Here is a 27,892-nt window from a genome sequence, read left to right on the forward strand (position 1 = left end):
GCACTGGGGACTGGAGAATAGAGAAGCTGCTCACAGGAATTCCAGATCCCCTGGATGATGCAGCTCTAAGCTCCATTGTAGCTACATGGGAGTGCAGGGCAGTTGTGGGCTGATGCTGAGGGGAGTTTATTGCATGAATATACTGAACCACAGCCCCATGTAAAGGGAATGTAGAAGAATAGGATGCATAGATGCTGCAGGCTCTATACCTGAATTTGGGTGAGGATTTTATTCTCACCAGCATTTCTGTATTTTCCACATGCAAAGACCTTTTACTCTGGCTTTGAGGGACCATAATTTTCCTGTGTCTCTACCTAAAAGAGTCTAAATTTGATGATATAATGTCTTTTAAAAAATAAAGTATTGTTACAACAAAGTCTTCCTATTCAGGAAGACTTTCTTATCCTAGGCTCCGAAATGCTTTCATGAGTTCCATGTTCATCAGCACAACCGCAGAGACATAGTGAAAAAGGAACATTCAGTTTTTGGAATTACTATAAAACCTACTCAGATTGCTGTTTCCCTCATACAGTGTTTTCTCAGATACCATTACAATGTATTTTCTTCTACATTTTCTTTGCTGTATGCTAAATCAGTTTTACTCAATGTTCTGTGTATTCGTTATGCATTGTCTTTTTATGTGCTTTGAATATAAATACCAGACAACTGTATGCCACATCTACTTCCTTTCTTCTTACCAGCTGAATGGTACAGTAGAGCAGAATCGTACGTTGGCATCTGATTCCTTAAAATTGTTCTGCATACAAAAATACAGGATTTATTTTCAATACATTTAACTCAATTAAGCAAAACAAAAGAACGAATGTTAGAAATTTAAGAGCCTGATCCAAATCCCTTTGATGTCAGTCGGCTTTAGATTCTGCCCTTAGTGCATTTCTGCTTTGGTACCATTTCATCAGTTAAAAGCTTGCAAACAGTAATTTTTTTTCCTACTAAATCTACCTTCACATGTTTGGCTGACATACATTTATTTCCCTTCCCCACACACTCTCCTGAAACTTTTTTTTTGTCAATTCCTCATCAGTGTATCTGTGTCACTAATTATTTAGCCATTCCACATTTTTGAGAACAGTGTGTCAGTTGACAGCTGCTAAGAACCATTAACAAAGAGAAGACAATATTGTTTTAATGTGGCTGAAAAACAAATAGCAGTTTTTTAATCATAGACGTTAAGATGGTAGGGCTTTTTAACACTTTTTTATGCAAAAAGTAGATATTTAGATTTTGAAGAACATCTTTATAGCAAAATAACCTTTTTAAGAAAGGTCATACTTGGCATGATTTCAGTGTCTACTTGAAACACATCCATAGACCATTTTCCCTCCCAAGGAAAAAGTTAGAATTGCTCTTTTTCTAACCATTTGTCCATTAGGATACTTTAAAAGTTAACATTTGCTAAATCTTTCTTGGTATTATAAAATGTCACATCTATAGAATGTCAGATCTATAGAATTTGTATCTGTCTGACTATTGTGAAGTATTTACTATAGCTAAAACTTGTGAGCCAGAATGCGAATTCCTATCAAGCTATACTTTAAAGTGTTCAGTAGAAGCCTTTTTAAAATGAAAATTTAAACTCTTGTTGTCTTTTAGGCTTACATATATGAGATGCGTTCGAGTACCTTTTCCCATAAATTGGCAGGACACACGGAATCAGTGATCAATGTGGCTTTTAGTCCCTCGTCTCCACAGGTACACTTTTTCCCCCTTTCTTTCTTGTTGTCATTTAAATGTATACAAGCGTCATGCAGGAGCGGCGTCAGGGTTTTTGGCACCCTAGGCGGGGGTCCTTCCGCGCTCCCGGTCGTTGGTAGCAATTCTGCGACGGGGGGCTCCTTCCGCGTTCCCGGTCTTCAGGGCACTTCAGCAGCGTGTCCTGGAGCAAGTGAAGGACCCGCCGCAGAATTGCCGACAATGACCCAGAGCGCGGAAGGACCCCCCGCAGCCGAATTGCCACCGAGGTCGGCAAAATGCCACCCTCCCAAATCCTGGCGCCCTAGGCGACTGCCTAGATTGCCTAAATGGAAGCGCCAACCCTGGCTTCATGGTAAACGCCCTTGATGGCAGTGAAACATTCTCTCTCCCTTGTCCATCTGTATGATCTGAGTGACATACAATGGATTGTAATTATTATTATGAGTGTTCACATTTATCTTTGTTATACACTAGCATTCATAATGAATTGAGTCTCTCATATAAATAATTTAAACTGATTTGGAAAGAGCTCATCTTCTGTATAGTTTACTTGAATTCAACCTGCCTTCCAGCATCAGTTTATGTAGTCTGAAATGTATTGGTGCTTGGAGTCGAAAAGATGGCAGAGGAGACAAGATTGAGGCTACTGTTGGCTCTCAGCTTCTCTCTATCCACAGCTTTCCAATAAGCGTTCTCCCTATGTCAATCCTGCTGCTGTTCTTAGCTGTCTTCCACCTGTGTTTCCTGGGTCAGAGGTAAATGAGGGCGAACCATTAAAGAATTTATGCTTCCCCAGTATTGCTGCTGCTTGTTTTGAGGAGAGATTTTTTTGAGAAACAAGTTTTGCGAGGCTGAAGGCTATTTTTATTAGCCTTAGAGAACATAACTCATGTGATGTGTCAGCAGAACATTTTTAATTCACATTTTTTAATTATTCCTGGGTAGGTGCTTGAGGTTGGCAAAGTTCAAGTGGTGGTACTAAACTCCTCCTCCCCCAGATATCAGTTTAAATAGATCTCCTATGCTTAATATGTACAGTATTCCCTTGTACTTTCCTTTACTTACTGTAGGCAATATACTGAAATTAAAAAATGGCAACTTTTACTTAGTTATCTACAGCAAATGTCAAGTTAAGAACTGTAGCTGAAGATACTTTTCTAGAGTACTTGCTTTGCAGGTTTTCCATTTCTCATCCTCTTTTCTTCTTTCCTCCTTTTACAGAAGGAGAAATACTGTTTGAAATCTCATTGTAAAAGAAGTGACCTTTGAATAGTTTATAGATGGATTAAAATAGAGAGACAAAAAGTGAGCATCCTAGGGGGGGGTTCTAGCTACATTTGTTTCCAGTAATGAGCAGATGCAATAGCAGAGAGAGAAGGGATTTCTTGGAAGAGGTGATTCCATGCACAGACATCCTTAAAATTGGTTCTAACCATATTGCCGTCCCCCAGTAATATGCTTGCAAAATGTCTTTGTCAGATGTTGTGACTCCTTATCCACAACAAACAAAACACACACACACCTTTTATCTGGTTACATTTTGCCTTTGCAATGTTTAAAAAAAAACCAACCCCCCCCCAACCAAATATTTGTTACAGCAAAGCTAAAGCTTAGTTACAATAACAAACTCCAAGATTTATGAAAAGATGGTGCAGCCAAGTCTAGGTTATGTCAGGATGAAAATAATACTAATGAATTCAATAATACCTGAATTGTACATTTTAATAATTCTGGTAGCATGTTATCCTTCACCAGTTTATCTATGGCGGCAGTTCTCAAACTGTGTGGCGGGACCCCAAAGTGGGTCATGACCCTGTTTTAACGGGGTCACTGGGGCTGGCGTTAGACTTGCTGGGGTTATGTAATCATTTTTGTTGTCAGAAGGGGGTTGCGGTGCATTGAAGTTTGCGAAACCCTGATCTATGATTATGCTCTTAATATATGAGAAATTTGCATTAGAAGAAATTCAATTTGTTTCTGGACTTATTTTCAAGGATTAAAATTGTCCTTTAAACTAAGTGTTTTTGCGGTGCCTAGCATAATGGAGTTTTGATCCTGATTTGGCAAGTGCTATATTAATACAAACTGCTAATGTCTACGGTTAATCTTTGATGGATTGTCTCATTTTTATGTTTAATCCTTTCTATGGAATTTATTGGACTATTTAATGGAGTAATTGTTTAACACTTTCCATTTTTTCTATATACAAATAAATGACTGCAATTCTTATATAGCTAGCCTTGTTCTTTATACTGTACCGCATCAATACTTAGATATCCTTTTTCTGGGACTCCAGATATCTGGGTTTTGTCCTATTTCCAGCTCTGCCACAGACTTCCTGGGAGATCTCAGGCAATTTACATACTTGCTTTGTATGCCTCAGTTACCCGTCATTGAAATGGGAATAATACATCAATCTCTGAGCAGTGTTTCTAGAAAAGTGCTAGTATTTGAGTGCTAGAACAAAGTTAGAAAAATATTAGGGTTGTGGATTTTACTTTCTTTATTTTATAATCTGAAGGGGCAAAAAAGATTTACCTGCTAATGTCTGACTTAAAGTGCAGGTATAATTGCTATGAATAATTCTGTAATAGATGTAAAGGTGATATCTGTAGATGAATGTATTATGAAAACAGGTGTCATCACACTTGATGTCTCACCAGTCCATACACTATGCGTTTTTGCGTTCTTGAATATGCATGTGCTTCAGTTGTAATATGGCTATGATGCTTATGATGTAACCTATGGTACAGAGGCTGTTAGGTGGATTTATTATTAATTTTGTGTTTAATTCAAACTGTAGTATACAGTAGGAAAAGTGGTACCCTGTAAACTGTTTGGACCAACTTCAGATTTGCAATAAATGGGTGAATGGCCAAGTTATATAAGCCTTTGAGTAAAGTTGGAACATGCTGACAGAGTCTTAGATTTTAGCAGCTAAATTACCCAAAGATTCTGTCCACACAGCATACTCCAGCTTGGCGTTGAGCTGGACTTTCCCTGCAATTGCAGCTCTGGGTTACTGTGGGTTATACTGAGTCTAGTCCAGTTAACAGCATGTGAACTAAGTGTAGGGACCCTGTCACTTCTGTGTTCTCAGACTCCCTTCTCACAGGAGCCATAGAAAGCATCATATCAACTTTCTGCTGACCTGCATGCATGAAGTTATCCATACAGCTGCCAGTTGGGAGACTTGCTTGTGGATTTCTCATATAGTTGAAGTTAGCATTAAAATCACCATACTATTCAGAACTGGCTACAGATAACTTTGGATGTATCTGAAAAAATGAATTATCCTTTACTAGCTTCTACCACAGTATATTTTTCCTGATGGTCACATCTGGAGATTTCAATTTAGAAAAAAAATCCGTGTGAGAAGTCCATTCTTCTGCTGTACTGGGTCACCAGTGACTGTTCACTTAATCATCAAGTACATGTCATTTTCCCACAAGCAAGCCAGTTTTTGTAAAGTCAGGGAAAATTCTTTTTCAGATTTTTATTTACTGATTTTGGCTTTGATTGGTGTTAAATCAGTCTTAGGTTATCCTTTTATAGACTGCATTTTTTCCAATATCATAAATAGCACTTTGAGACTCTGCAGTAGCTTGTCAGAGCTTGAATTATGTGGTTTTAGGACATGGGGCCAAATTAATATCTGTGATCCCATTGAAGTGAGTTGAGTTGCACCAGAGAGGTCTTTGACTCAGAATGGTTTCTCTCTCTGCGGCCAGTTCAGTTGTCTGCACTAATTTACCAACATATCAAAACTAGAAGGATGCGTGGTTCATTAGTTTTGAGACAGTTACTCTTTAACCCTTTAAAGAAAAACATACTTTGTGTCTGAGGGGGATACTTGTCCACTTGCTATTTACTTTAAACTTCTTTCCCAAGAGACTAAACTTCAAAGAGTAAAAAGTGCCACTGAGTTGTAAAAATCCTTTTACAGAGATTAGACTCCTAGACTCTAAGGCTGGAAGGGACCATCATGATCATCTAGTCTATCCTCCTACCCATATCAGGCCACAAAACCTCACTTACCCACTCCTGTAATAGACCATAACCTCTGGCTAAGTTACTGAAGTCTTCAAATCATGATTTAAAGACTTCATGTTACGGAGAATTTACCATTTACACTAGTTTAACCCTGCAAGTGACCCATGCCTCATGCTGCTGATGGAGATGATCTCCCCGATCCCCAGGATCTCTGCCACTAGTAACCTCCTTCCAGCCTGACAGCTCACCTTCCAGTATGACTCATTGTAGTCTCCCCTTTAACTAATTCCTCATCCACCTTTCAATTCTAATACGAATCCCCGTCTTCTCCAATTTAACTAACAATTTCCCATTTGGAACTGTATCAAATGCCATACTGATATCCAGGTAGATTAGATCTACTGCATTTCCTTTGTCTAAAAATCAGTTATCAAAGAAGGAGATCAGGTTGATTTGGCACAATCTATCTTTTGTATTTTATCCCAATCACTGCACACCTCTATGTCCTTAGCTACTTTCTCTTTCAAAAATGGTTTCAGCACCAGTAGTTCTGGTTCTTCCATTTTGGAACAGCGAGACATCAAGATGATATGGAAAATTCTTGTGTAGATATTCCATTGTCACCTGAATGGCCAAAGATAGATGCAGACTTACAAAAACATGCTTTTTAAGAAACAGAGAGAATATAATAAGTTCTGTGCACCTATTCATCCATTCTAGAACCTTCTATAGCTTAGTTTTTCCCAATAACGTGAGCTTCATATTCCAGTTCAGCTGTTAACATTGGCTGATGAACCAGAGAAGGCTGAGAGAGAGACCATTACATGTTTCTCCCAACCTGGTCTGTCTTTTATGCAAAGTCTCCAATTCTTCATCCACAATGATTTGAGATCTGTCAAACTCAGCCTTTTTATATCTACTACTTTAGCTGGAGAAGAAGTTGTTTCAGCAGCCCGTAGGTCTTTGAAACAGATAGTTTGAAATGGTACTCTATCTTTGTTAGGAAATGTGGGTCTTAGCCAAAGCTTATGTTGCAATTCGGTCAAGAGAGATGCTACCACCTCTGCCTTACTGAATCCAAAGAAGACAGCCGCATTAAAAAGAAAGACCTATTGTTAAACTTGCATATGACATGCCATTCAAGGTTCAGTATGTTCTCTTCTCATGACATTGGGCTAAATTCTTCCCTCCCACCTATGCAATCCCATAGACTTCAATGGGGCTTCACTGGTGCATGTAAGAGCAGACTTTGGCCCAGTGTGTCTCTAGACTAGATGTGTACTTCAGCCCAAGTCCTTCTGTCCAGTGTAGTCAAATGCAAATCGATACTTTTAATCTTGTTAGTAAAGTTTTATTTAAATATAGTAATAATAAAAGAAAATATAGCTTATAAAAGTAAACTTATAGAATCATAACTGTCCAATTCCCAACTATTAAATGAATTCAGAGATCTAGCCAAAGCCTAACCATATAAATACAACCTGTACTATGCTCTGAATTTTGCCAAATGTAGGCCAACATTCAAAAGGACGACTCGCCTGACTTTCAAGGCCTGGTTCCTCAATACTTTCTGGAAATCAGGCCCCAGACAGATGTGAAGTTGGGCATCCAAAACTCGGTGGCTACTTTTGAATATCTTGGCTTTGTGCTTTCTTGAACTACTGGAGGGAGCAGACTTCAGAACTGCAGGCCCTGTCCTGCTGATGGTGCCAGGGACTTGGACCTCAAGAACCAATAGTTGGAATGACCCAGCCGATTGGAACTTCCTCAGTGAGACACAGGGAAAGAGGGATTCTCTCCGTTAATTCATTACCAAGCATCTTTATTTGCATATGTCTTTTTTATCTGTTTCTCTACATCAGGGGTTGTCAAATTTAATTGCACCCCGACCTCCTTCTTACAACAAAAATTACTACATGACCTGAGGAGGGGGGACTGAAGTCTTAGCTCGCCCAAGCCCTGCTACCCTGGAGGGGAGGCAAAGCTGAAGTCCCAGGGCCTTAGCTCTATACAGGGGGGCTGTAACCTGAACCCTGCCACCCAGGGCTGAAGCCCTCGGGCTTCGATTTTGGCCCCTGGCGGTCGTACTTGGGCTTCAGCCCTGGGCCCCAGCAAGTCTTATCGCGCCCTGGTGACCCCATTATAATGGGGTCGTGACTCACTTTGGGGTCCTGATCCACAGTTTGAGAAACACTGCTCTACATCTATCAGGCACACAAACCAGTGAGAGAACACAATCTTCTTTTACAGAGTCTAATAGAAAGCACCGACATTGTAGCTCAGTTTGTGTAGGACTTCACATTCTGCAGAAGATAAACTTGTTTATGCCAGTGGAACTACTCTAAGCACACATGACAGCTGTGAAAAGGTGGGGGGTGATTTTTTTTTTTAAAAAGCTTTCTGTAAGTGAACAAAGCTACACAAGGACAACTTAGTTTAATCAAGGGCCTCTGCAATATTACATGTGTTGCCAGCAAGCCACAGCTGCACACCACATGAGTATGGCTAAATGTGATTGCTGCTATCAGGGATGTGTAGAAGTTTCTCATTCCATAGCACATTAATAATAAAGTACTTTAGTGTATTTCTTACAAGTTTAGCTATTATATTGAATAGTGTTGTAGTTTTAGAAATATTTACTTTGTAGTGGTGAGGGAGAATACTATACACTAGACTACACAACTGTTCAGCTTTATAGTGAAAATCTACTTACAAAGACTCCTGACCCATAGAGAGGCAGGTCACTAGTGGATTGAGGAAGGTGAGGGTTGACTGGACAAAAGGGAGGGAAGTTTCTAACAGAAGTTAGAGATGTAGGAATAGGATTTGTTGGGTTCACTGCAGGAAAGGCAGTTGTGGAGAGTGGGGAATCACACACCTGGCAAGCTGGAGAGAGGGAAGCAATCACAGGGGGAATGCTGTAGAGAGGACTAAACTAACTAAAGGAACTGGAGAGAAAGTACCCACAAATGTGCAGGAAAATAAGAGACTATATTGACTAAGGGATGGAAAATTCTGGTCTTTACAACAGCTTGTAAAATAATGTGACACAGTTTGATAAAAATGTGACATCCCTCCCGTCTCTCTCTCTCTCTCTCACACACATACACAATTCAAAACACCATCTATTTAAAATCTTAACAGTAGCTATTAAGGAATGTATCACAAAGAAAAGTCCTGCAATTAAAATAAGGCTAGACCAAATACAACGAGTACGAGATGGAATAAATCACAACCCATATCTTACAGTCCTTGGAACAGCTCAGAGAAATCTGGGTCTTAGCAAACAGCAGATAAATTATTAAAAGAAAAGACAGACAACTTCTGTGTCAAATTAAAATATCAACAGAAAAGGATTCCAACCTTCCAGAAGAGTATCATATAGTCATATAGAACATCTTGGTCCAGCTGCTGGGACACGTCTGAGCTGTGCTCAGCACAGTATGGGAGACGAAGCAAATGTACTGTTAAGTCATCTTTTATGCCTCCTTCCCTACAATCTTCCAATCCCCAGCATAAAGTAAAGTGGCCTTAGGATTGCTATACTTCTGTGCCAGCTACCAACAGCCCCCAAGTGCTGACTTGGCAGCCAGGGATGCCTCAGCCATGCCCTTTTTTCTTCCAGACAAATCCCTTTTTATATGGGAGGCTGAGAAGAGTATATGCTGATATTGTGACTGTCAGCCAATAATGCCCCCATGACAGGAAAATGCTCACAGGGGCATGTTTCTAGCTGTTTTATTTCTGCAGAGTAGACACCAAGATCTGTCCATATCCATACCTATTCATGTATAATGATGCCATACCAACCTCAGGAGACTGATTCATCTGCAGGTTTGCTCACAATTAACCAAACCCCAGCTTGACTTTCTACTACCATTGTTAATGTCACATTGTTATTTTCTATGTTTCATCATTTACCTTTAGAATAGAGATGTCTGGTTCATGACCCTAGGCCAGGAGGTTTTGGCTTATACTCACATCTGAGCCTTTGCTCTTAAGGGAGGCATTTCAGAATTTCACTCCTGATTTCCAGTAAGAGCAATATAGCGGTCTGGCCCATGGCCTATTTGTATAGGGGTATGAATGGATCTGTAAGAGAATTAAGTAGGAAGAGAATGAGAAACAGACAAATTCTATGAAGTAACTTCTGCCTGAGTAGGAAATAACCTGAGCCAAAAATAAGCTTGTGATTTTTTTTTGTACATTTCAGCCTAAACTTTATTGTAAATTACAGAATATTTTTAGTTAATTTTGTTAAAGCAACAAAAGACCTTACCCACAAATTAGGTTTTATTATCATTATTTGTTGTATTACAGATTTAATTTTATTCCATTAACTATCAGTGTGTCAAGAAGCAGGAAGCAATAGCTAAAATGTAATAAACTCTAATATTTAGTCTAGACAACATCCGTCACAGAGTAATTTCAAATATCTATTTAAAGGAAACCATATCTGGGAAGTAAAAGAATCCAGGAGTTGAGCACTGCTTCTTTATTTCTTCCTCCCCTCCCCCCCCAAAGTACTTCTCACAGCTTGGTTGGGGGGCTAAAAATAGCAGTGTAGATGTTTGGGCTGCAGCTGAAGCCTGGGCTCTGAGACCCACACTGGGATCTCAGAACCTGGGCTCCAGTGTGAGCCCAAATGTCTACCGTACAATTTTATAGCCCTATCAGCTGACCTGGGCCAGGTGCAGATCTTTTATTGCAGTGTAGACATACCCACAGAGACCATGCACTCCTACTGTAAGTTAAATTAACCCCCAGCCTTCTCTTGCTCATACTGGAGCTGGTATAAATCAACCCACAAGATCAGGGAGCTTCCTCCAGTTCCCTGAATCTCCCCACACTCTTCTTCACTGACAGAACTCAGACTCAGAGGAGAATCTATGTTGCATTAACGGTGACTTTTTACATTATATTTGATATAGTCATAATGAAACACATTGTTTCCTCTACAGTCCAACTGAGGAACAGTTTTTCACATGAGTAGTGTCACTGAAATCGGTGGAATTACTCACATGAGTAACAGATCATCAGCTGGGAGCAAGGGGATCACAGACTAGACCAGTATGTCTAAGAATCCTTGTTGATAAAAACTTTCCATTTTCTTAACAGCAGTAATTTTTCTCTGTGTGTCAGGTAGCAAGATCAAGTTCACCAATAGTGAACATTGCTCTCAGCAGTACCAAAGTTAATGACATCATGTAGTAATTTCCTTCCTAAATCTCTTTTGTTTCCTAATCCTAGCTGGCACTGAGCTCTCAGTTCTTTGGTTATGTATCTTTTAAGGGGAACTACTTTCCCACGTATTATTGAACTTTCAAAGAAATCTGGAAGTCCTTTCATTGGATCCTCAACCTGAAACACTTTAGTCATATTACATCTGAATTACACATGGAATTTTACTGGTTTGAACTTCGAGCTGGCCCTCCTAACTCCAGTAGTAGCTGGCCAGATACAGTAACACTCAATTATGGAATATTCCTTCTAATGTTAGCTATTTAGGAAAACCTCTGTCACTGTCCCCCTTTTACCACTATATTTCTATTTATGCATTCTCTTAATCCAGCATATTTTTCATTAATCATATTCCAGATTGAATCAAACTTTAAAAATAATCATGCACTTCACTGATACCTCAAATATCTAAGTTAGGCAAATTTTGCTTCCAGTGCTGCCTAGTATGTTATCTCTGAAGTGCAAACATGCTTATCCAATATTGGCACTTTAAAAGAATGTTGACAGATTGTGCCACAACAAGGAGAATCAGAATCAGTAAAGATGATGAAAGGGTATGTGGTGAAGATGACCATGAAGCAAATGAGGTATGAGGCTACTATTAGTTGGACCTTTTTTACACACTTAACTTAAGAAAAATATTAATGTATGACTATACAATATAGAAAGCAAATGGTTATATTCATATAATTTAGGTGATTAAAATATTCTAAGTAATTAGGGCCAGACTGTTGTTAAACCACCATTATGCCTAAGTAACAACATTAATTTCAATAGAATTACTCCATTTTTCTGTATACGCGTAATGAAGAACATGACCCGGGCCTTAGTGTTTCTAAGTGGTTCTGCATCAGAAAAAAGTAGTGAATTCAAGATGTTAATATTCTTGGTAGTCAACCATGGAAAAGGGTTAGTCTGGATCTGTAAAAGCAGCAAAGAATCCTGTGGCACCTTATAGACTAACAGACGTTTTGGAGCATGAGCTTTCGTGGGTGAATACCCACTTCCTCAGATGCATGACATGCATCTGAGGAAGTGGGTATTCACCCACGAAAGCTCATGCTCCAAAACGTCTGTTAGTCTATAAGGTGCCACAGGATTCTTTGCAACCATGGAAAAGTTTTGCATTGTATAGACACATTTTGAAAATGTAAAGGATCTCAATCTAAGTTTGGGAGATAGGATTGATTAAAAGTTTCTAAAAAAATGTATACACTAAGTTGCCGAAAGTTAAAATGATGGCTTTAGCGTGCAGCTTTTTGTGAGAGCCATTGGTAAAACAAATAGTCTTGTATTTTTTATAAAAACATATTAGTAATGAGGAGTTGGGGGAAAATGTTCAGTTAGAATTATTATATGTATGGGAAAACAGAAGAAAACTAAATTTAGCTTACTATAATATTATTTACATTATCACTTAGATGCATAACATGGTCAAAAATCATGTCCTAGATTTGAGATGGAATGTGTGTGTATATATACATAATATATACATATTTTATATTTAAATATATGATAAATTTGACTAAGATGCGACAACTGTGAGTGTCTCGCAAATTACTGTTTTACAAACAGAAGATCTGGTCTTCACTTTGACCATTTAAAACTTTTGGTCTACAAGATCAAAGGAGTCAAATTTTTGTAATGCTTTGTAATCTGCAGTGTTCTTTCCAAACAAAACACCCAAATGTAAATACTGAGGTACGGTATCTGAAGATAAAGCTTAAATCCAGCTGGTACAGTGAGGCCATATTCCTTTGAGATTTTGACTACATAGACAGGAAGTTGTGGATTAGGCTGTAGTGAGCTATTGCCAAGAAACACTGAGCATATTTTACTTATCTTGAAAATACATTTTGCATCAGATGAGCTGTTATTTTCAGCAACGTTCAGTTAATGTTAAAATATGAACTAGTTTGCTAACAGTTTCTCATCACCCAAGTTCCAGAGTGGCAGATAATGCATTAATTTTGTTTAGGAAGACTGGGCATACTAGTGTTCATAAAACATATTTACATGATGCTGTCAGAGTGACCCATCTGTTACTCATGTTTATCTCAAATATACTGTTACCCCTTTTGATCCAAGCAGTTAGCCAATATTTGGGGTCTTATGAGTTGTTCCATTAGGGAGAGAAATTGATGATGGAGTCAAGTATGTCTTTGACACAGTCCTCTTTATTTATAAAGAATGAATTAAAGTCCTGTGTCCCTGTCAAACAACTGGTGATCGTTTCTTTGCTGCTTCTTTGAGTGGTGATCACCTACATGTATTCCACTGAGGGTGTGCATGACCTCCATGTGCCTGAGACCAGAAGATTTTTCACTAGCAGTGTCCATTGGTCCATACCTGCACCTTGTGCCTCCTCGTGTGCCAAACCGAGGGCATAAGGGGAAGTGCAGACCTATTTCCTTTCTGCCGACCACGGTCTGAGACAGACCCCCTCAGCATTCCTGCTTCTAAATCAGTTTTTTTGGCAAACAGTTATACTCTCTTCTAGGTAGATAGTTTTAGTACTTAGTAAGATAAGTGTTTTTGGAATCAGAGGGGCATTCCTCCTCTGTTACCCCTCTCTTTTGGGGTACTTAATATGCCTAAGATCTCTGGCTTGAAGTCCTGCATGGCCTGCCCCCACAGGTCTTCCCAGGGAGTGACTTATACAACTCTTGAGTATGTTGCCTTGAGGAGCCGTACATCCCCTCCACAGCAATATATATATTTTTTGCATTCCTTCTTTTCTACCCTGAACCCAGCCATTTTGTGTATTCTGGCTCTGAAGACACCTGAGGGAGTGGTTGATGAGCCCCAGTCTGTCCTCCCTGCACATTGGCTAGAGGCACCTAGTGGGTGTCCCTCCTGGTCTGACGCACTCTGGCTCTGGACCATCAGATACCAGACCTAAGGATTATAACAGGCAAAGATGGGAGAGGAGGTAAGATCAAACACCCCCATAAGAAGCACGGAAATCCCCATCCCAAAGCTCCTAAGAAGAGAACTGCCTCCCCTATGCCCTCCAAATTTAGTGAGACTCTGCACCTCAATATGTGAGTGTTAGGAGCTCACAGGGAGCATGTATCCCCTACAGACTAGGGACCAAGAGGCTAGGCAACAGTTCTGTAGAAAAAGACCTAAGGGTTACAGTGGACGAGAAGCTGGATATGAGTCAACGGTGTGTCTTTGTTGCCAAGAAGGTTAATGGCATTTTGGGCTGTATAAGTAGGAGCATTGCCAGCAGATCGAGGGACGTGATCATTCCCCTCTATTTGGCATTGGTGAGGCCTCATCTGGAGTACTGTGTCCAGTTTTGGGCCACACATTACAAGAGAGATGTGGAAAAATTTGAGAGAGTCCAGCGGAGGGCAGCAAAAATGATTTGGGGGCTGGAGTACGTGACTTATGAGGAGAGGCTGAGGGAACTGGGATTATTTAGTCTGCAGAAGAAAAGAATGAGGGGGGATTTGATAGCTGCTTTCAACTACCTAAAAGGGGGTTCCAAACAGGATGAATCTAGACTGTTCTCAGTGGTGCCAGATGACAGAACAAGGACTAATGGTCTCAAGTTGCAGTGGGGGAAGTTTAGGTTGGCTATTAGGAAAAACTTTTTCACTAGGAGAGTGGTGAAGCACTGGAATGGGTTACTTAGGGAGGTGGTGGAACCTACATCCTTAGAGGTTTTTAAGGTCAGGTTTGACAAAGCGCTGGCTGGGATGATTTAGTTGGGGATTGGTCCTGCTTTGAGCAGGGGGTTGGACTAGATGACCTCCTGAGGTCCCTTCTAACCCTAATCTTCTATGATTCTATGATCCATACCACCAGTCCTGAGATCTCTGAGTGTCCCAAAACTGCTGACCTCAGAAGAGATGGGATTCTGAGACTGATCCCTGTACCAGCAAAGGAGCAGTTGTCGACTGGACCAATGGTACTGTACCACAGCAAGATAAAAGACTTGGTACTGGCACTCACCATTCAACCTAACTCAGCATCATTGGCTCCATCAAGAGGCAGAAGTTCCTCCTTATCCCCATCCATTAGCTCCAAATATACTGTCCTTGATGGCCTGGTTGTTTGTTCAGACCCAGACTCACTGATACTCTCAAAAAATCTAGGTAGAGACCCACACTATCACTGCACCAGAAGAGTCCATTTTAGTTTCAACACAAATTATAAAATTCATTGAAGTGATTCCAAAGTTTATTGCAGCCAAAACATTCTTCTGCCAGGACATATTCCACATGATGAGAGACTTCATTGCCCAGCTTCAACTGAGCCCTCAGACTATAGTTCTATCCTGCCCAGTCCTTCTAGGCCAGTAGCTCTCAATCTTTCCAGATTATTATACCCCTCTCAGGAGTCTGATTTGTCTTGTGTAACCCAAGTTTCACTTCACTTAAAAACTACTTGCTTATAAAATCAGACATAAAAATACAAAGGTGTCACAGCACACTGTGGCTAAAAATTGCTTACTTTCTAATTTTGACCATATAATTGTAAAACAAATAGATTGGAATATAAATATTGTACTTACATTTCAGTGTGATATTTGAGCCTGTTTTTCACTTTTGAGCCTTGTCTGAAGCCTGAGCCACAGGCAACAGGGCTGAAGCCTGAGCCCCAGGTGGTGGGGCTGAAGCATGTAACTTAGCTTTGTGGGTCTCCCTGTGGCACTGGGGCCCTGGGCGATTGCCCTGCTTGCCACCTCCTAATGCTGGCCCTGTGTATCTGAGGTGTTGGGGGCATGGGGAATGGTGGCTTTCAGAAAATCAAAGTGTGCTCATGATGCCACTCTGTGAGGTGCTTGTCAATTCTGATGCACAATTCAATCAAATTGTCCAAACCTAATGGAGGCTTCCCCCGTGAAAGCTCATCCTTCATCTCCTCATTTAACCCCTGGCAGAAATGGTGGTGCTGTGCCGCCTCATTTCATTTGGTGTCACAAACCAAACAACAAAATTCAGCAGTGTACTTGGTTACAGGCTGGCTTCCCTGCTATAAGGTCTGAAGGGTTGCTTCAGCGGTCCACACACAGTTGGGGTCACCAGAGATAATGGACATAGCCTGTATGAATTTCTCTAACTATTACAAGAGGGGGATGGACTATTCCAGGGGCAGAGACGCCCCAGTCAACGCCTTCCCAGTCAACAACTGTAAGATGAGACCCAGATGGGCCAGGTCCATGGGGAATGAATAGGAGCATAGGAGGAACAGGAGCCAACATTGGTTCAGGAACCCCTGAAACTTGTCCCAATCACTGTCAGATTTGTTGGGCAGGGGAATCTTCATCTTCAGGAGGAGCAGAATAGGAGGAGCCAGCAGAGCAACCTGTACCTGCAGGGCCACATTCTGTGATTGCAGGGCAGTTACTTGCACTTGCAGGTTCTGGATGGCATCTGTCAGTTCCACTGGGGCCTTAGAAGGGTCCACGCTAGCATGGAGAGCCCCAGCCTCAATTTTAAAGGCTTCTCAATTTGTCAGTTGACCAGGATGAGGGTGGTCTGGGCAGCAGACCTAATGATTGGGATCAGAGCCGTGGTCAGGAGCCAAAGCCATGGATCAAACCAGAAGGCATAAACCAAATACCAGAACCAAAGGTTGAGCCAAAGTCCCTAATCAGAAACCAGAGCCAAGAGTCAAACCAGAGGGCAGGATCTTGAGCGAGAAGGGCATCGGGCAAGGAGCAGTTCAAGGCAGAGGCAGGACAGAGGCAAGACTGTGGAAGACAGGAGCAGTAGGAACCAGGTAATGCAGGAGTAGGCACAGTGGTGTGTCTGAGCTGGAGCTGTCCAGCACGGCGCTTCGGTAAATATTTTCAACCCCCGTGAGTTTTTATAGAATGTTTGGGGGTGGGGGGTTGAAGGTCGTGAAGGGCTCCAGAAAATACTCCATAGAATTTAAACTCTGGGTGTGAGTACTGAGAAGCCAACAAGCTGCTGCTACTGCTGGCTTAAGAGCCAGCCTGCTGGCCTCTCCAGCCAATCAGGTTGTGTGGCTAATTAGGCAGCCTGCTGCAGGCCAGCTGTATTGATGAGACTACCTGGAGACTAGCTCTGCTGCAGACCCTGATTCCTGACATGTCATTACAATATAGTAGGTATTGTTATGCTGGAGATTGAGTGAAAGCTCGTTGAAGCTCCAATAGGAATAGAGAGGTTATTCTACCTCTGTATTTATCACTGGTGTGACTGCTGCTGGAATATGGTGTCCTGTCTGGTGTCTGCAATTCAAGAAGGATGTTGATAATTTGGAGAGGATTCACAGAAGAGCCATGAGAAATATTTAAGGATTAGAAAACATGCCTTACAGTGGCAGATGCTGACAGCTCAATCTGTTTATCTTAAAGAGAAGACAAATGAGTGACTTGATTACAGGCTATAAATACCTACATAGGGAACAAATATTTGACAATGGGATTTTAATTTTCAGAGAAAGTTGCAAAATGATACAGTGGCTGGAGGCTAGGCAAATTAAGACTGGAAATAAGGGGCACATTTTAAACAGGGAGGGTAATTAACTATTGGAACAATTTACCCAGGGTAGTGGTGGGTTCTCTATAATTTAAAAATTGCCAATCCAAGACTGTTTAAAAGATATATTCTAGGAATTTTTCCAAGGAAGTTCTCTGGCCTGTGTTATACAGGAAGTCAGACTAGATGATCACCATGGTTCCTTCTGGACTTTGAATCTATAAGCTGGTGGCTACAACAGCAGTTCATTTAAGAAAAATGTAAAAAGCAGTTAAGCTCCTTTATGGAATACACAACTGAATCAATAGAAACCACTGCCCAAAACACATGCCATATGCAAGGCTGGAGTGGGAGTTGAGTCATGTGATCTGAAGGCTGTTCCCTAAAGGCATGTGTGACAGGGAAGGACAGCATTGCCACAGAAATCACACAAAGAAGGCAGCAATGAGGCCCCAGAGACAGCCAGAAGCATTTATAATAAGACCCTTAGAAAAAGCTAAGGAAGATCATTTTAGGCCAAGTGGTAGCTAGAAGGAGGAGCTGGCTTGGAACTGTAAAAGGAGGTTACTTACATTAAGCAACTGGAATTCTTGCCTGATACCCTGCTCACTCCAGTTCCTGACCTCGAATTTGGCCATTGGCTCTGACTACAGTCTCCAGCTCAACCTTTGGCTCTGGTATCCAGTTCCTGGCCTCCTGTTTGACCCTTGGCTCTGGTTTTTGACTAAAGAGTCCAGCTTGACTGTCAACTCTGATATCTGGTTTCTGCCTTCTGGTTTGACCTTTGATCCTGGCTTCTGTCTACTGACTATGGCTCTGACCCCAACCAAGATGCCTGCCGACTACTCTGGCCTCTAGGCTAGACTGCTCTTGTTCCGGTTGGCTCACATGCCATTGGTACTCTTTGGATTTGGAATACCACTGATTTAGTGTTTCAGGTTCAGAGAAATATTGCTTTACCCCCTAATTAAGAAAAGTTGCATGTCACCTAGGAGCTAAGTATTCAGACACACCAAACAAATCATTGGGGATATCTTCCAAGATTATATCCTATCAAAAATACTGTAATTATATCTTTTTTAACCACTGACATTAAACCATCTGTGCAATCAGAAAGAAATGGAAACCACAATGTATTTTGCACTTCGAAAAGGAAATTACTTTGCAAATATTTCATTACTTGAACAACTGCTTTCTGCTGTGATTTTTCAGGGTTTTTTTTAAAATGTGAAGTATTTTAATAATTTTGTATACTGACTTTGCTTCAGAAGTTTTAACACCAAAATTTGTGCTTTTTCTCTTTAAATCAGGTAACGATGGCATGATTTTATATTCCTACTATTACCAAAAAGAGAAAAAATGCAGCATTTTGGTTACATTTAAAGAATTAAAACTAGTTCATTGCATGTCTTTATGGATCCTAGTAATGGGTGAAATAATTCAGATAAAAGAATAGCCCCCAAAGCTTCAAACATTTTTAAAACTAAAATTTTAAGGTTTTGAAATGTTTGGATATATTTTTTTCACTTCTAGTTTCCATCTGTGATCAAAGCCAACCAGTAGTGTTGGAATACCCCCTAACACTAGCTGTATTTTGGTGGGAGAAATGTCAATATTTTGTCCAATTTTGGATACTTGTGAGGTTTAATTTTTTTGTTTAAGTTTAGAAGAACAATGCAAAATGTTAGGTTTTTATATAAACCCAAACCTTTGAGCTTCACCTACCAATGATTGGTACAATTAATACAAAAATTAAAAAACATTCTGGACCAGAACATTATTAGATAAAATCACATGACAATTTAAAATACACAATATTCTATTATTATAGACTCCTTTTACAAAAAAGTAAAAATGTTTCATTAACCTTCTAAAAAAACATTAAAATTCTATTAGCTGTATGTTTATTGACAGATGTAAAAATCACACTGATTGACAAAAACCATTCATGACTTTAGTTCTGAATTTAGAGAGCAGAAAACATCCCCAAATTTTTCAAAGACCATGTGATATTTTGTTTGAGTAAATTCATAAATGTGTTTTTATTCTATTATATCACAAAGAAAACAACTCAAGTTTCACTCATGTAGTTATGATTTCATCAAAAGACCTTCATGTTGTACATACGTATCTTGCAGTCATCTAGTGTAATAGCCCCACCACCTGCTCTCTTTAAACAAGACTGCATAAAAGTTTGCCATCAACTACTTCTTTCCCTTTCTCTACTCCACATCTGTCTCCTGTTCCACCTTACTAAAAATTTAATTCACTGTTGCCTGCTGTGAATATATACACCATTGTCCGATAAGGTGAATGGACAGCATAATCTCTGGTTTTATACATCAATAGGACGTATGGTTACTTTTAAGAGCCAGGACTACCTAGTTTCAGAGACTGTTCCTATCAGTTTTACAGCAGTTAGTGCTTTGTCCTCGTTTTTGTAAACCCGAATGGTGTGGTCACCTGAAGGATCCTACTGGCCATCTGAGCTGGTGAAATTGATGAAGAACTAACCGTATGTGTCATACAACAAAGGTGCCAAAATGCCCTTCCTGGAGCATTCCTTTGAGCACTCTGAGCTAGACCTCCTCCCACCAACTCTGGTGCAGCTCCACCAGTAGCAGCAACACAGAAACATTTGTGTTCACAGAACTCTTGTGTGCACCCATCAACATTTTGACTACAGTGTTTCCTAACCCTGCTCAAAGCCAATCTAGATGCCATGTTTGTTAGAACAACAGCAACTACAAGCACTTTGTCTATGCTAGTATTTCTGACATTATTACCATTGTTGCAAATTTTAGGGGGGAAATATGGTGAAGAAAATGCAGTAGAATCAGGTCCATATAGAAAGACATTGATTGCTGCTACCCTAAAGTAAACTTTTTAAAAGGTGAGATGCTAACCCAAACAGTGGTAGCATTGAATAATTGTTCTGTTTGTATTGTTGGAAGCAAAGAATCTGGAGGCTTTGTGTGGCTTGGTATGTATGTACAGTAGGTTTCAAATGAATCAATAATCCCCTTCTGTCAATAAGATTTTAGCCACATTTTATGATGAACTATAATTCTGTTACACTGACATGAAATACTAATTTATGGGTTTAATAGAACATTTTAGGATGAGAATCTGTAATTTTAACAGTAAACTATGATTACTGCATCTACGATATGTCTTAAGAATTTAGTAAAACCCACATTCATTAGAGGTTTATATGTAGAAAAAATGTCTCGTTGGGAAAGCTTGTTGTTGTCACTTACTTGCCCCTATAGTTCATGCAGTGGATGTTGAGTTTGACTCCTCTATTGTTTTGTATTAAACTTTACTGAGATGTTTTTCTGCCCCACTTTCATCTGCCACCACAGTTCATTAGGATTTCTCCATTATCTTTTGACAATCACCGAGGCCCAGTTTTTCAAAGGTGTTTAGGTGCCTACCTCCCACTGAAATCAGTTAGGCACTTAAATACCTTTGGGGATCTGGGCCTGAGTCTTTCATTTTATCCCTCTTCCTTAATGCCTGGCAAATCAATTAAGACGTTAATTATGCTATGGTGCATCAGGAGGTACAGCTGGCTAATGTTTTAAAGAAGATGTGCACCAGCATATTATTTTCCATACACATTTATTCCTCTAGCTCATTTTTATCTCCAAGAATTTAGATTCATGACCTTCACAAGCTCACAATATTCTCATACAGCCACAGATACATCAGATAGATAGCTCCATTAGACGTTACTGTCACTGAAGTCAATGAGGATTTTGCCATTGCTATAAATAGGAGCAGAATCCCTGGATCTTTGAGCCAGATTCCCCACCTGTCTGCAACAGAGGGGACCAGTACTGCTGAAAGCATCATATTTTTACTTGAAAATATGTGGGCTTAGTAGGATACAATGCCAAGGAGCATGATTGTTGCCCTGCTCTACTCTTTCCAGCTCCACTCCAAAATCCCATGAATTATTGACCCTCCAAAGCTCCAAGAGAGGAGCTTCCATAAGATTGCAGGATTGGAAGGGATGAGGTGCAGAGGTGGCATTCCCTCCTTTCCTTATATGACTAGTAGAAGAGCTCTGCTGGAACAGAGTCATTTCCACTTGTGGAAGCAAAGGGGGAAGATCTAGGCTTCCGATTGTGAGCTCCCTAGATCAGGGATGTGTCTTGTAAAATTCCAAACAAACAGATAACTATTACTAATAACTTTTTCCTTCTGCTGTAATTTAGCCAAAAATTATAGACGGATTTATATAGTTTTCAATATTCCCACTAATTTATTTCTATTACTGCAAATTACTGTGAAGTTCAATAGTAGGCAGTACTTGTTCTGTGACCATATAATATATTTTAAAACTTTCAATTAACATTAATAAAGAACAGTTTTAGCATTATAAAATGACACATTTATAACCATTAGCTGATATGTATGGGACTGATGTTAGAGCTGGTCAAAAATTTCCCACTGAAGCTTTTCTGACAGAAAATTGGGTTTTTGAGAAAATATGATTTTTCACAAGAAGTGTTTACTTTCTTTGGAAAATCGATATTTTGTCAAAAAACTCAACTGAAAACCAAACATGTTTTTGGATTTTGGCCAAAACCTGAAATATTTAGATTCAAAATGGTGGTGTGATCATAGGTGCTAGAACTAGAGTGTGTGTGTGGGCGGGGGGTGCAGCACCCCCTGGCTTGAAGTGGTTTCCAGTATCTATGGGGTTTATAGTTTGGTTCAATGGCTCTCAGCACCCCTGGTTGCGATGCATCATGGTAGTTTTAATTTGGGTGCCTTATGCTCCTTTTCTCCCTTGTGGGCTGGGCTGGGCTCTCTGGCCAGACTATATCTCCCATGAGGAACTATGGCCTGGGACTCCTTCTACACTTCTTCCTTTCATCAGAAGGGATGAAAGGGTGTTTCTGTATCCAGGTAAACTTCCATTAACTTAATTGTAATTTGTGGATGATCTGTACCTCTGAATATTGAGTCATTAGGTCAGAAAAAGACTCGGGCAAAAACCCGCAAATGCTCCCACAAACTTTTTGAACTGTTCTAAGAACATGCATTACAAGCATAGTAAGGAGAAATTTTTAAGGAATACAAATTGTCTGCACTTTTTTTAGTAAAAAAGCCAGAACCTTGGGTACTTCTGGTTTTTAGATTCAAATTTGACTTTGTCAATATGTTCAAAGATTTTGGAAGTCTCTTTTTCAATCAAGTCAAATATATGGTCTTATCAAAGACCTTTTTGTGGACTCAGCATCTCTAAATTGTATTCTGGAACACTTGAATTTCTTGCCTAGATTGGAAATATATTGTAAAAAACTTCAGCCTTTTAAAAAAATATATTTTTAACCGCTTCTGAAGATTGTGAGTTGGGTAGAGGGTTCAAACCTGTTACTCTAAACAGCTGGGTTGTGTGTTTCTCTTGTGATAAAGCAAGTCCACTACACTGTTTATAGTGACTTACTGAAAGTTGGGCATTGGTTTTGCAGCAAAAAATGGTTGTGTGAGTAGAGAGAAAGTGGGTATTCACCCACGAAAGCTCATGCTCCAAAACGTCTGTTAGTCTATAAGGACTAAGCCACAGGACTCTTTGCTGCTTTTACAGATCCAGACTAACACGGCTACCCCTCTGATACTTATATGATAAAGACTTGTGTGGCAAAATGCGGGTTTTAACTTAGTCTTGAAGGAGCCTGGAAAGCTGGGCTGCCATCTTGAAGAGACATCCAGCTCCCCTTTTGAAGAAAGGAGAATTACTGTGATGTGGAGCTTGTGAAAGTAGGGAAAGAAACAAGGAATCATAAAGGAATACCTTATCTGATTTTATGCAATGTTGTAGCCACGTGGGTCCTAGGATGTTAGAGATAAGGTGGGTAAGGTAATATCTTTTATTGGACCAAAGAAGTTGACCATATATATATAACTCCAAATATGCTGAACAACTCTGCAGAGGACTTCAGAAAAACTGAGGAACCACTTGTTGCACTTCACACATTCCAGAAGTGACATCTCAGATAGGACATCACCACATGCTCCCACACACTGGAAGAAAAACAATCAGGAAACTTACCTGGAAATCATGTTAGAAACTCAAAAGAACTATTTAAAAAAAAACTGATGACAGGCATCCAACACTAAAGAAAATATTACCTCAATCACCTCGTCTCTTATATGATTGTATACATATATTTGTGTATGTGTGTGTACACATGTATATAATCTACAGGTAACAAATTTAAAACTAACATATCGTGAAGCTTTTTTCTATTCAGAAATTTGTAAAAGCTGTGAAATAATCCACCATTCAAAGCTGTTGATTCCAAAACACAAGCTTTCCAAAAACAACTTAGATGACCATTTCACATCTCCAGAGACTGAGACTTGATTGGGTAGAGAGGTCTTATTAATTTATCAAAAATGCCTTATATTCACTGCTGCCAAATGTTCTAACTTGATAGAATTACTTTTTTTTTTAAATACTGCAGCAAATGAGAGCGAACCTCATGCCTTATCTCAGACTGCAGATGGTCCTTTTTTAACTCACACAGGCCTCATAACTGACAAGCCAGATAACAATCTGGCTTCTCAATTATTTTAAGCTAAACTTCAGGGGGCATATGTCTTATCTTATGCTGTTTGTGGTATATCAAAGAAGGGCTGATGCAATGTGAACACAGTTCTAAGTCTCAATTTATTAATGTGTTCATTCAGCAGAAATTTAGATACACACCAAATGGATAACTTCTTTTTCGCTTACACTCAGACAGCATCATCTGTGGCCTTAAAATAGCTACCTGATCCTCATCCTTATCAATAAAACAGTATACATATTTGGGGTATTCCGTATACTTGCATGTTTGTGATATAGATTTTCTTGAGTCCCATTGCAGGCCACTTAAGCTGTTGGTCATGGCACCAACCATGAAGATGAATGGAGGTATTATTATCTCCCCTTCACACGCTCTTTCTCCAAGTCCTCTGTCTGTCTCCCCACTTCTCTTTCACCTCTCCCACCCACTTTCAGTTCTTCTCCCCTTAATCAGATAAAAAAATGGAACCTCTAAGTATCTCATATACAAGAATACTGCAAGAAAAAACCACTACGGTACAAAAACATTATAGGGGAAGTGAAAACCATTCTAGTGGCATCCCTGGATTGTCAATCCAGCCATTTCCATCAATATTAAAGTTAACTTTAAAGTATATTTTAAAAAGCTGTCACAGTCCCCATATTCAGAGAGCCTTTTTGTGGTGGTTGAATTAAAAAAAAAAGAAAACTAAAAATGTCACCATGATGGAATATTGTACATGATGGGGTGATGGAAACTACAAAGGAAATGATCACCACATTTTTACTACGGTATGTTTTTTTTCTTTACCTTAATAAATCTCTACAAATTAACTCAAAATGTAAAAAAAGGTCCAATAATCCTTATGTAAAAACTAAGTTTTTGTGTTATAATGCAGTTGGAAAAAGTTGTGTTTTATTAGAGCGAGTTATCAATGACAAGAGGAAAAAGTTAACTAATGCTTTAGTGTGAAAAGCTTAGTTTATATGAAAATCCTACATTTGTATGATTACCATACATTTGCATTAAAGAAAACGGGATGGAGTACACAAACCCCACCCTGTGCCCCTAGGGGTTAAAAGGCAATAATGAGGCCAGGAAGCCCTGCCCTTACAAGCCTGCTGAGCATGCTCCAGCAGGAGGAGCAGGTTCAGAGGAGCTCAGAAGTTCAGGTGAGGGGTGGTGATCAGACTGCAGGAGAGAAGAATCCTTCTCCAGGAAGCCAGTGAGAAGGTAAAGCCTGAGAGAGACCGCAGAGCAGGTAAGGCCTTCTCCTTCAAGAAGCAGCAGGTCTCGCAGGGCCCTGCTTGTTTGGGACTGTGTGAAGCTATTGAGTGTTTGGACTATAGGAGTCACACCCCAAAGTAGAAGTACACATAGGTAGGAAGTAGCCCCAGATGGCACATTTAGGTTCTCTAGAGGGAGGAACCTGCCATTGTTACTTCCCACTGGACCCTGAGGTGGGGCCTGGGTCCCCGTATGATACCCCACTTAAGGGCAAAGGCCCCAGATGCAGTGGGGAGGCCCAAATGTTCCCAGCCTGAGGGCAGGGGCCAGGCACTGTTACTGCCCCTTAAGAAGGGGTTGGAGGTCAGATGTACTGACCACTAGGCCACCTGGCCCTCCAAGCACCCTATCACAATATGGGTCACTAAAATAGTTTAATTAGATTTATGACTGATCAACACATTCTTTGTAATGATAAACAGTGGAATTTTGAAGCAAGATTGCACAAAGGGTCCAGATTTTAAAACTCAGTTAGTTTAAAAAAAAAAGTGAGTGAATCAACACCTCTCTAAAAAGAAACCAGTGACAAAAACCACACATACGGGATGTCATTCAAATGTCCAGATTTGCTTTTGCTGACACAGGTACCACACTGCACTAAGATCTCTTTGTAACAAGACAGCAGTATTACCTTGCAAAAGCTCATCAAGGTGATGATCTTACTGGAAAATACTGTGCCTGTTGCTGATTCATTGTTGCAGCTGGATAAAAGGAGAGTTGGAGTGGCTGTTTACAGTGAGAGGATCTAGCATGTGGGTGGAGTAGTTTGTGAGGCAAGTACTATAGCATTGCCCAGATCTTTTATTGTTTATTTCTATCTTAATAAAGCCAAACCTCAGGAATGAGATCAGTTTTAGACCTTACACTGCTTAAGGTAGCTGCTAAGGAGTCCTCTAGTGTAGATGAAGTACTAGTTCTGTCAGCCAATTCTACCCTCTTCCCCAGCAGGAAGGGGCATTCCTGGATGGGGGTTGAGTTGGGACCAAAGTACAAGGTGTTCCAGTGCTCCTGGCCAGTAGAGTGATCCTGTGAAGGCCAATATCTGATAGCAAAAGTTAGAGCAGAACTAAGGTTGCTGTTAACTTGTACTAGGGTTTTTTTGGGACTGCCAGTATTTGGAAGAATGTTAAGGCACTTACCCTATACCCTATGGAGGATAGAGTCCAATATTTTCCATAATCTCTCATTTAAATCCCCATCTCCCAGTATATGTCTTTCCTTTGTTTAGAACTGATTTTTCTAATTTAAGTTTGTTTAGCTTCATGGTTTGATAAGTGATGCAGAACTGAGGAACCGCTTTTCTTCTTCCTTTGGACACTTCATCACATACTTGCAAATTTTACACCCTGGATGAGGTTTGAGTGGGTTTGGATCACACATTAACTTTGGGATCTTCTTTGTACCTTTGAAATGGAATGAATAGCTTGTTTAGAAGTCCTGTATCTGGAGAAGTTGGGAAAAAATTAAAGAAGGGCATTGGTTAGTTTGGGTTTTTGTTTTTTTCTTTTTAAATGGTTTTTTAAACACGCTTGTCTGTATTCAGTTTCTCTTATGTAAATCATAGTTTTGTTCTAAATTGGTTATATTGTAGTAGAGACTTTTTTGACAACCTAAAAGCAGCAAAGAGTTCTGTGACACCTTATAGACTAACAGACATACTGGAGCAGGAGCTTTCATGGGTGAATACCCACTTCGTCGGACGCATGTCATGTCACATGCATCCGACAAAGTGGATATTCACCCACGGAAGCTCATGCTTCAATACGTCTGTTAGTCTATACGGTGCCACAGAACTCTTTGCTGCTTTTACAGATCCAGACTAACACGGCTACCCCTCTGATTTTTGACAACCTGTTTCTCTAACTTGATTCTCCCATTCATTTAAAACTGTATGAAATGTGGATGTATTTAAACATTTACCTCTAAATGACCTTGACCTCCCCAGGAAGTATTAACAGCATAATTTCATCAGTGTTTTTTTGGTGCTAACTTCTATTGGTCACTGTTGTCTTTAATATTTAACCTATTTAAAAATTGAATTTTGTTTTAAGAAAGAAGACTTGCTCTTGTACTCCTTAGATAGGGGAAACTCCCATTAACTTGTGACAAAGATACGATGTTCTAGCTTTCAAATTCATATGTTGTTTATCAATTTGATAGTACAGTATGGACTCAGCTTAATTAATTCTTTTACTACCATATATAGTCTTACTGAGAAGGTGTTCAGTAGAAATTTGAGGGAAATGTTTTCTACAGTTGTCTTGTAATAACCGAGGTCTTCAAAGTGTATATTATCATACCATATGGCCAACTTTGCTGAGACATTAGAATCCCTTTATTGGTAATTGTTTCACATGGATAATATTGTCAATTACTACCTGCTTGTACATTGCCTACCACAATGAGTGTCCTGATCCTGATTGGGCCTTTAAGGCTTGACCTTAGTGCAGATGATATAATAATAGTATAGCCTGATGTGTTAGGTATTCCTGTTTCAACTTCAGATGATAATGGAATGATCAGCAACAAAATTGGGTATCCAATAACTTGTCATTTGTAATTAAATGTACACTGCAATATATTGTGCGCTTCTATATGTTTATCTAAATGACAATAATTCTTTAATGT

At 39.8% G+C, this 27,892-nt stretch overlaps 1 protein-coding gene across 5 annotated transcripts in view; it reads left to right on the top strand.

Annotated features, from left to right (window-relative positions):
- The window catches only part of WDR27 (WD repeat domain 27), a 293,233-nt gene that overhangs the window by 127,091 nt on the left and 138,250 nt on the right, over positions 1–27,892 (top strand). For all 5 annotated transcript variants that reach the window (XM_050949051.1, XM_050949052.1, XM_050949049.1 and 2 more), the window contains one exon: positions 1,615–1,713. In XM_050949051.1, the coding sequence (XP_050805008.1) occupies positions 1,615–1,713 (99 nt within the window). The remainder of the gene's footprint in view (positions 1–1,614; positions 1,714–27,892) is intronic.

The sequence above is a fragment of the Gopherus flavomarginatus genome, chromosome 4, assembly GCF_025201925.1.
Source record: "Gopherus flavomarginatus isolate rGopFla2 chromosome 4, rGopFla2.mat.asm, whole genome shotgun sequence".
Lineage (NCBI taxonomy): Eukaryota > Metazoa > Chordata > Testudines > Testudinidae > Gopherus > Gopherus flavomarginatus.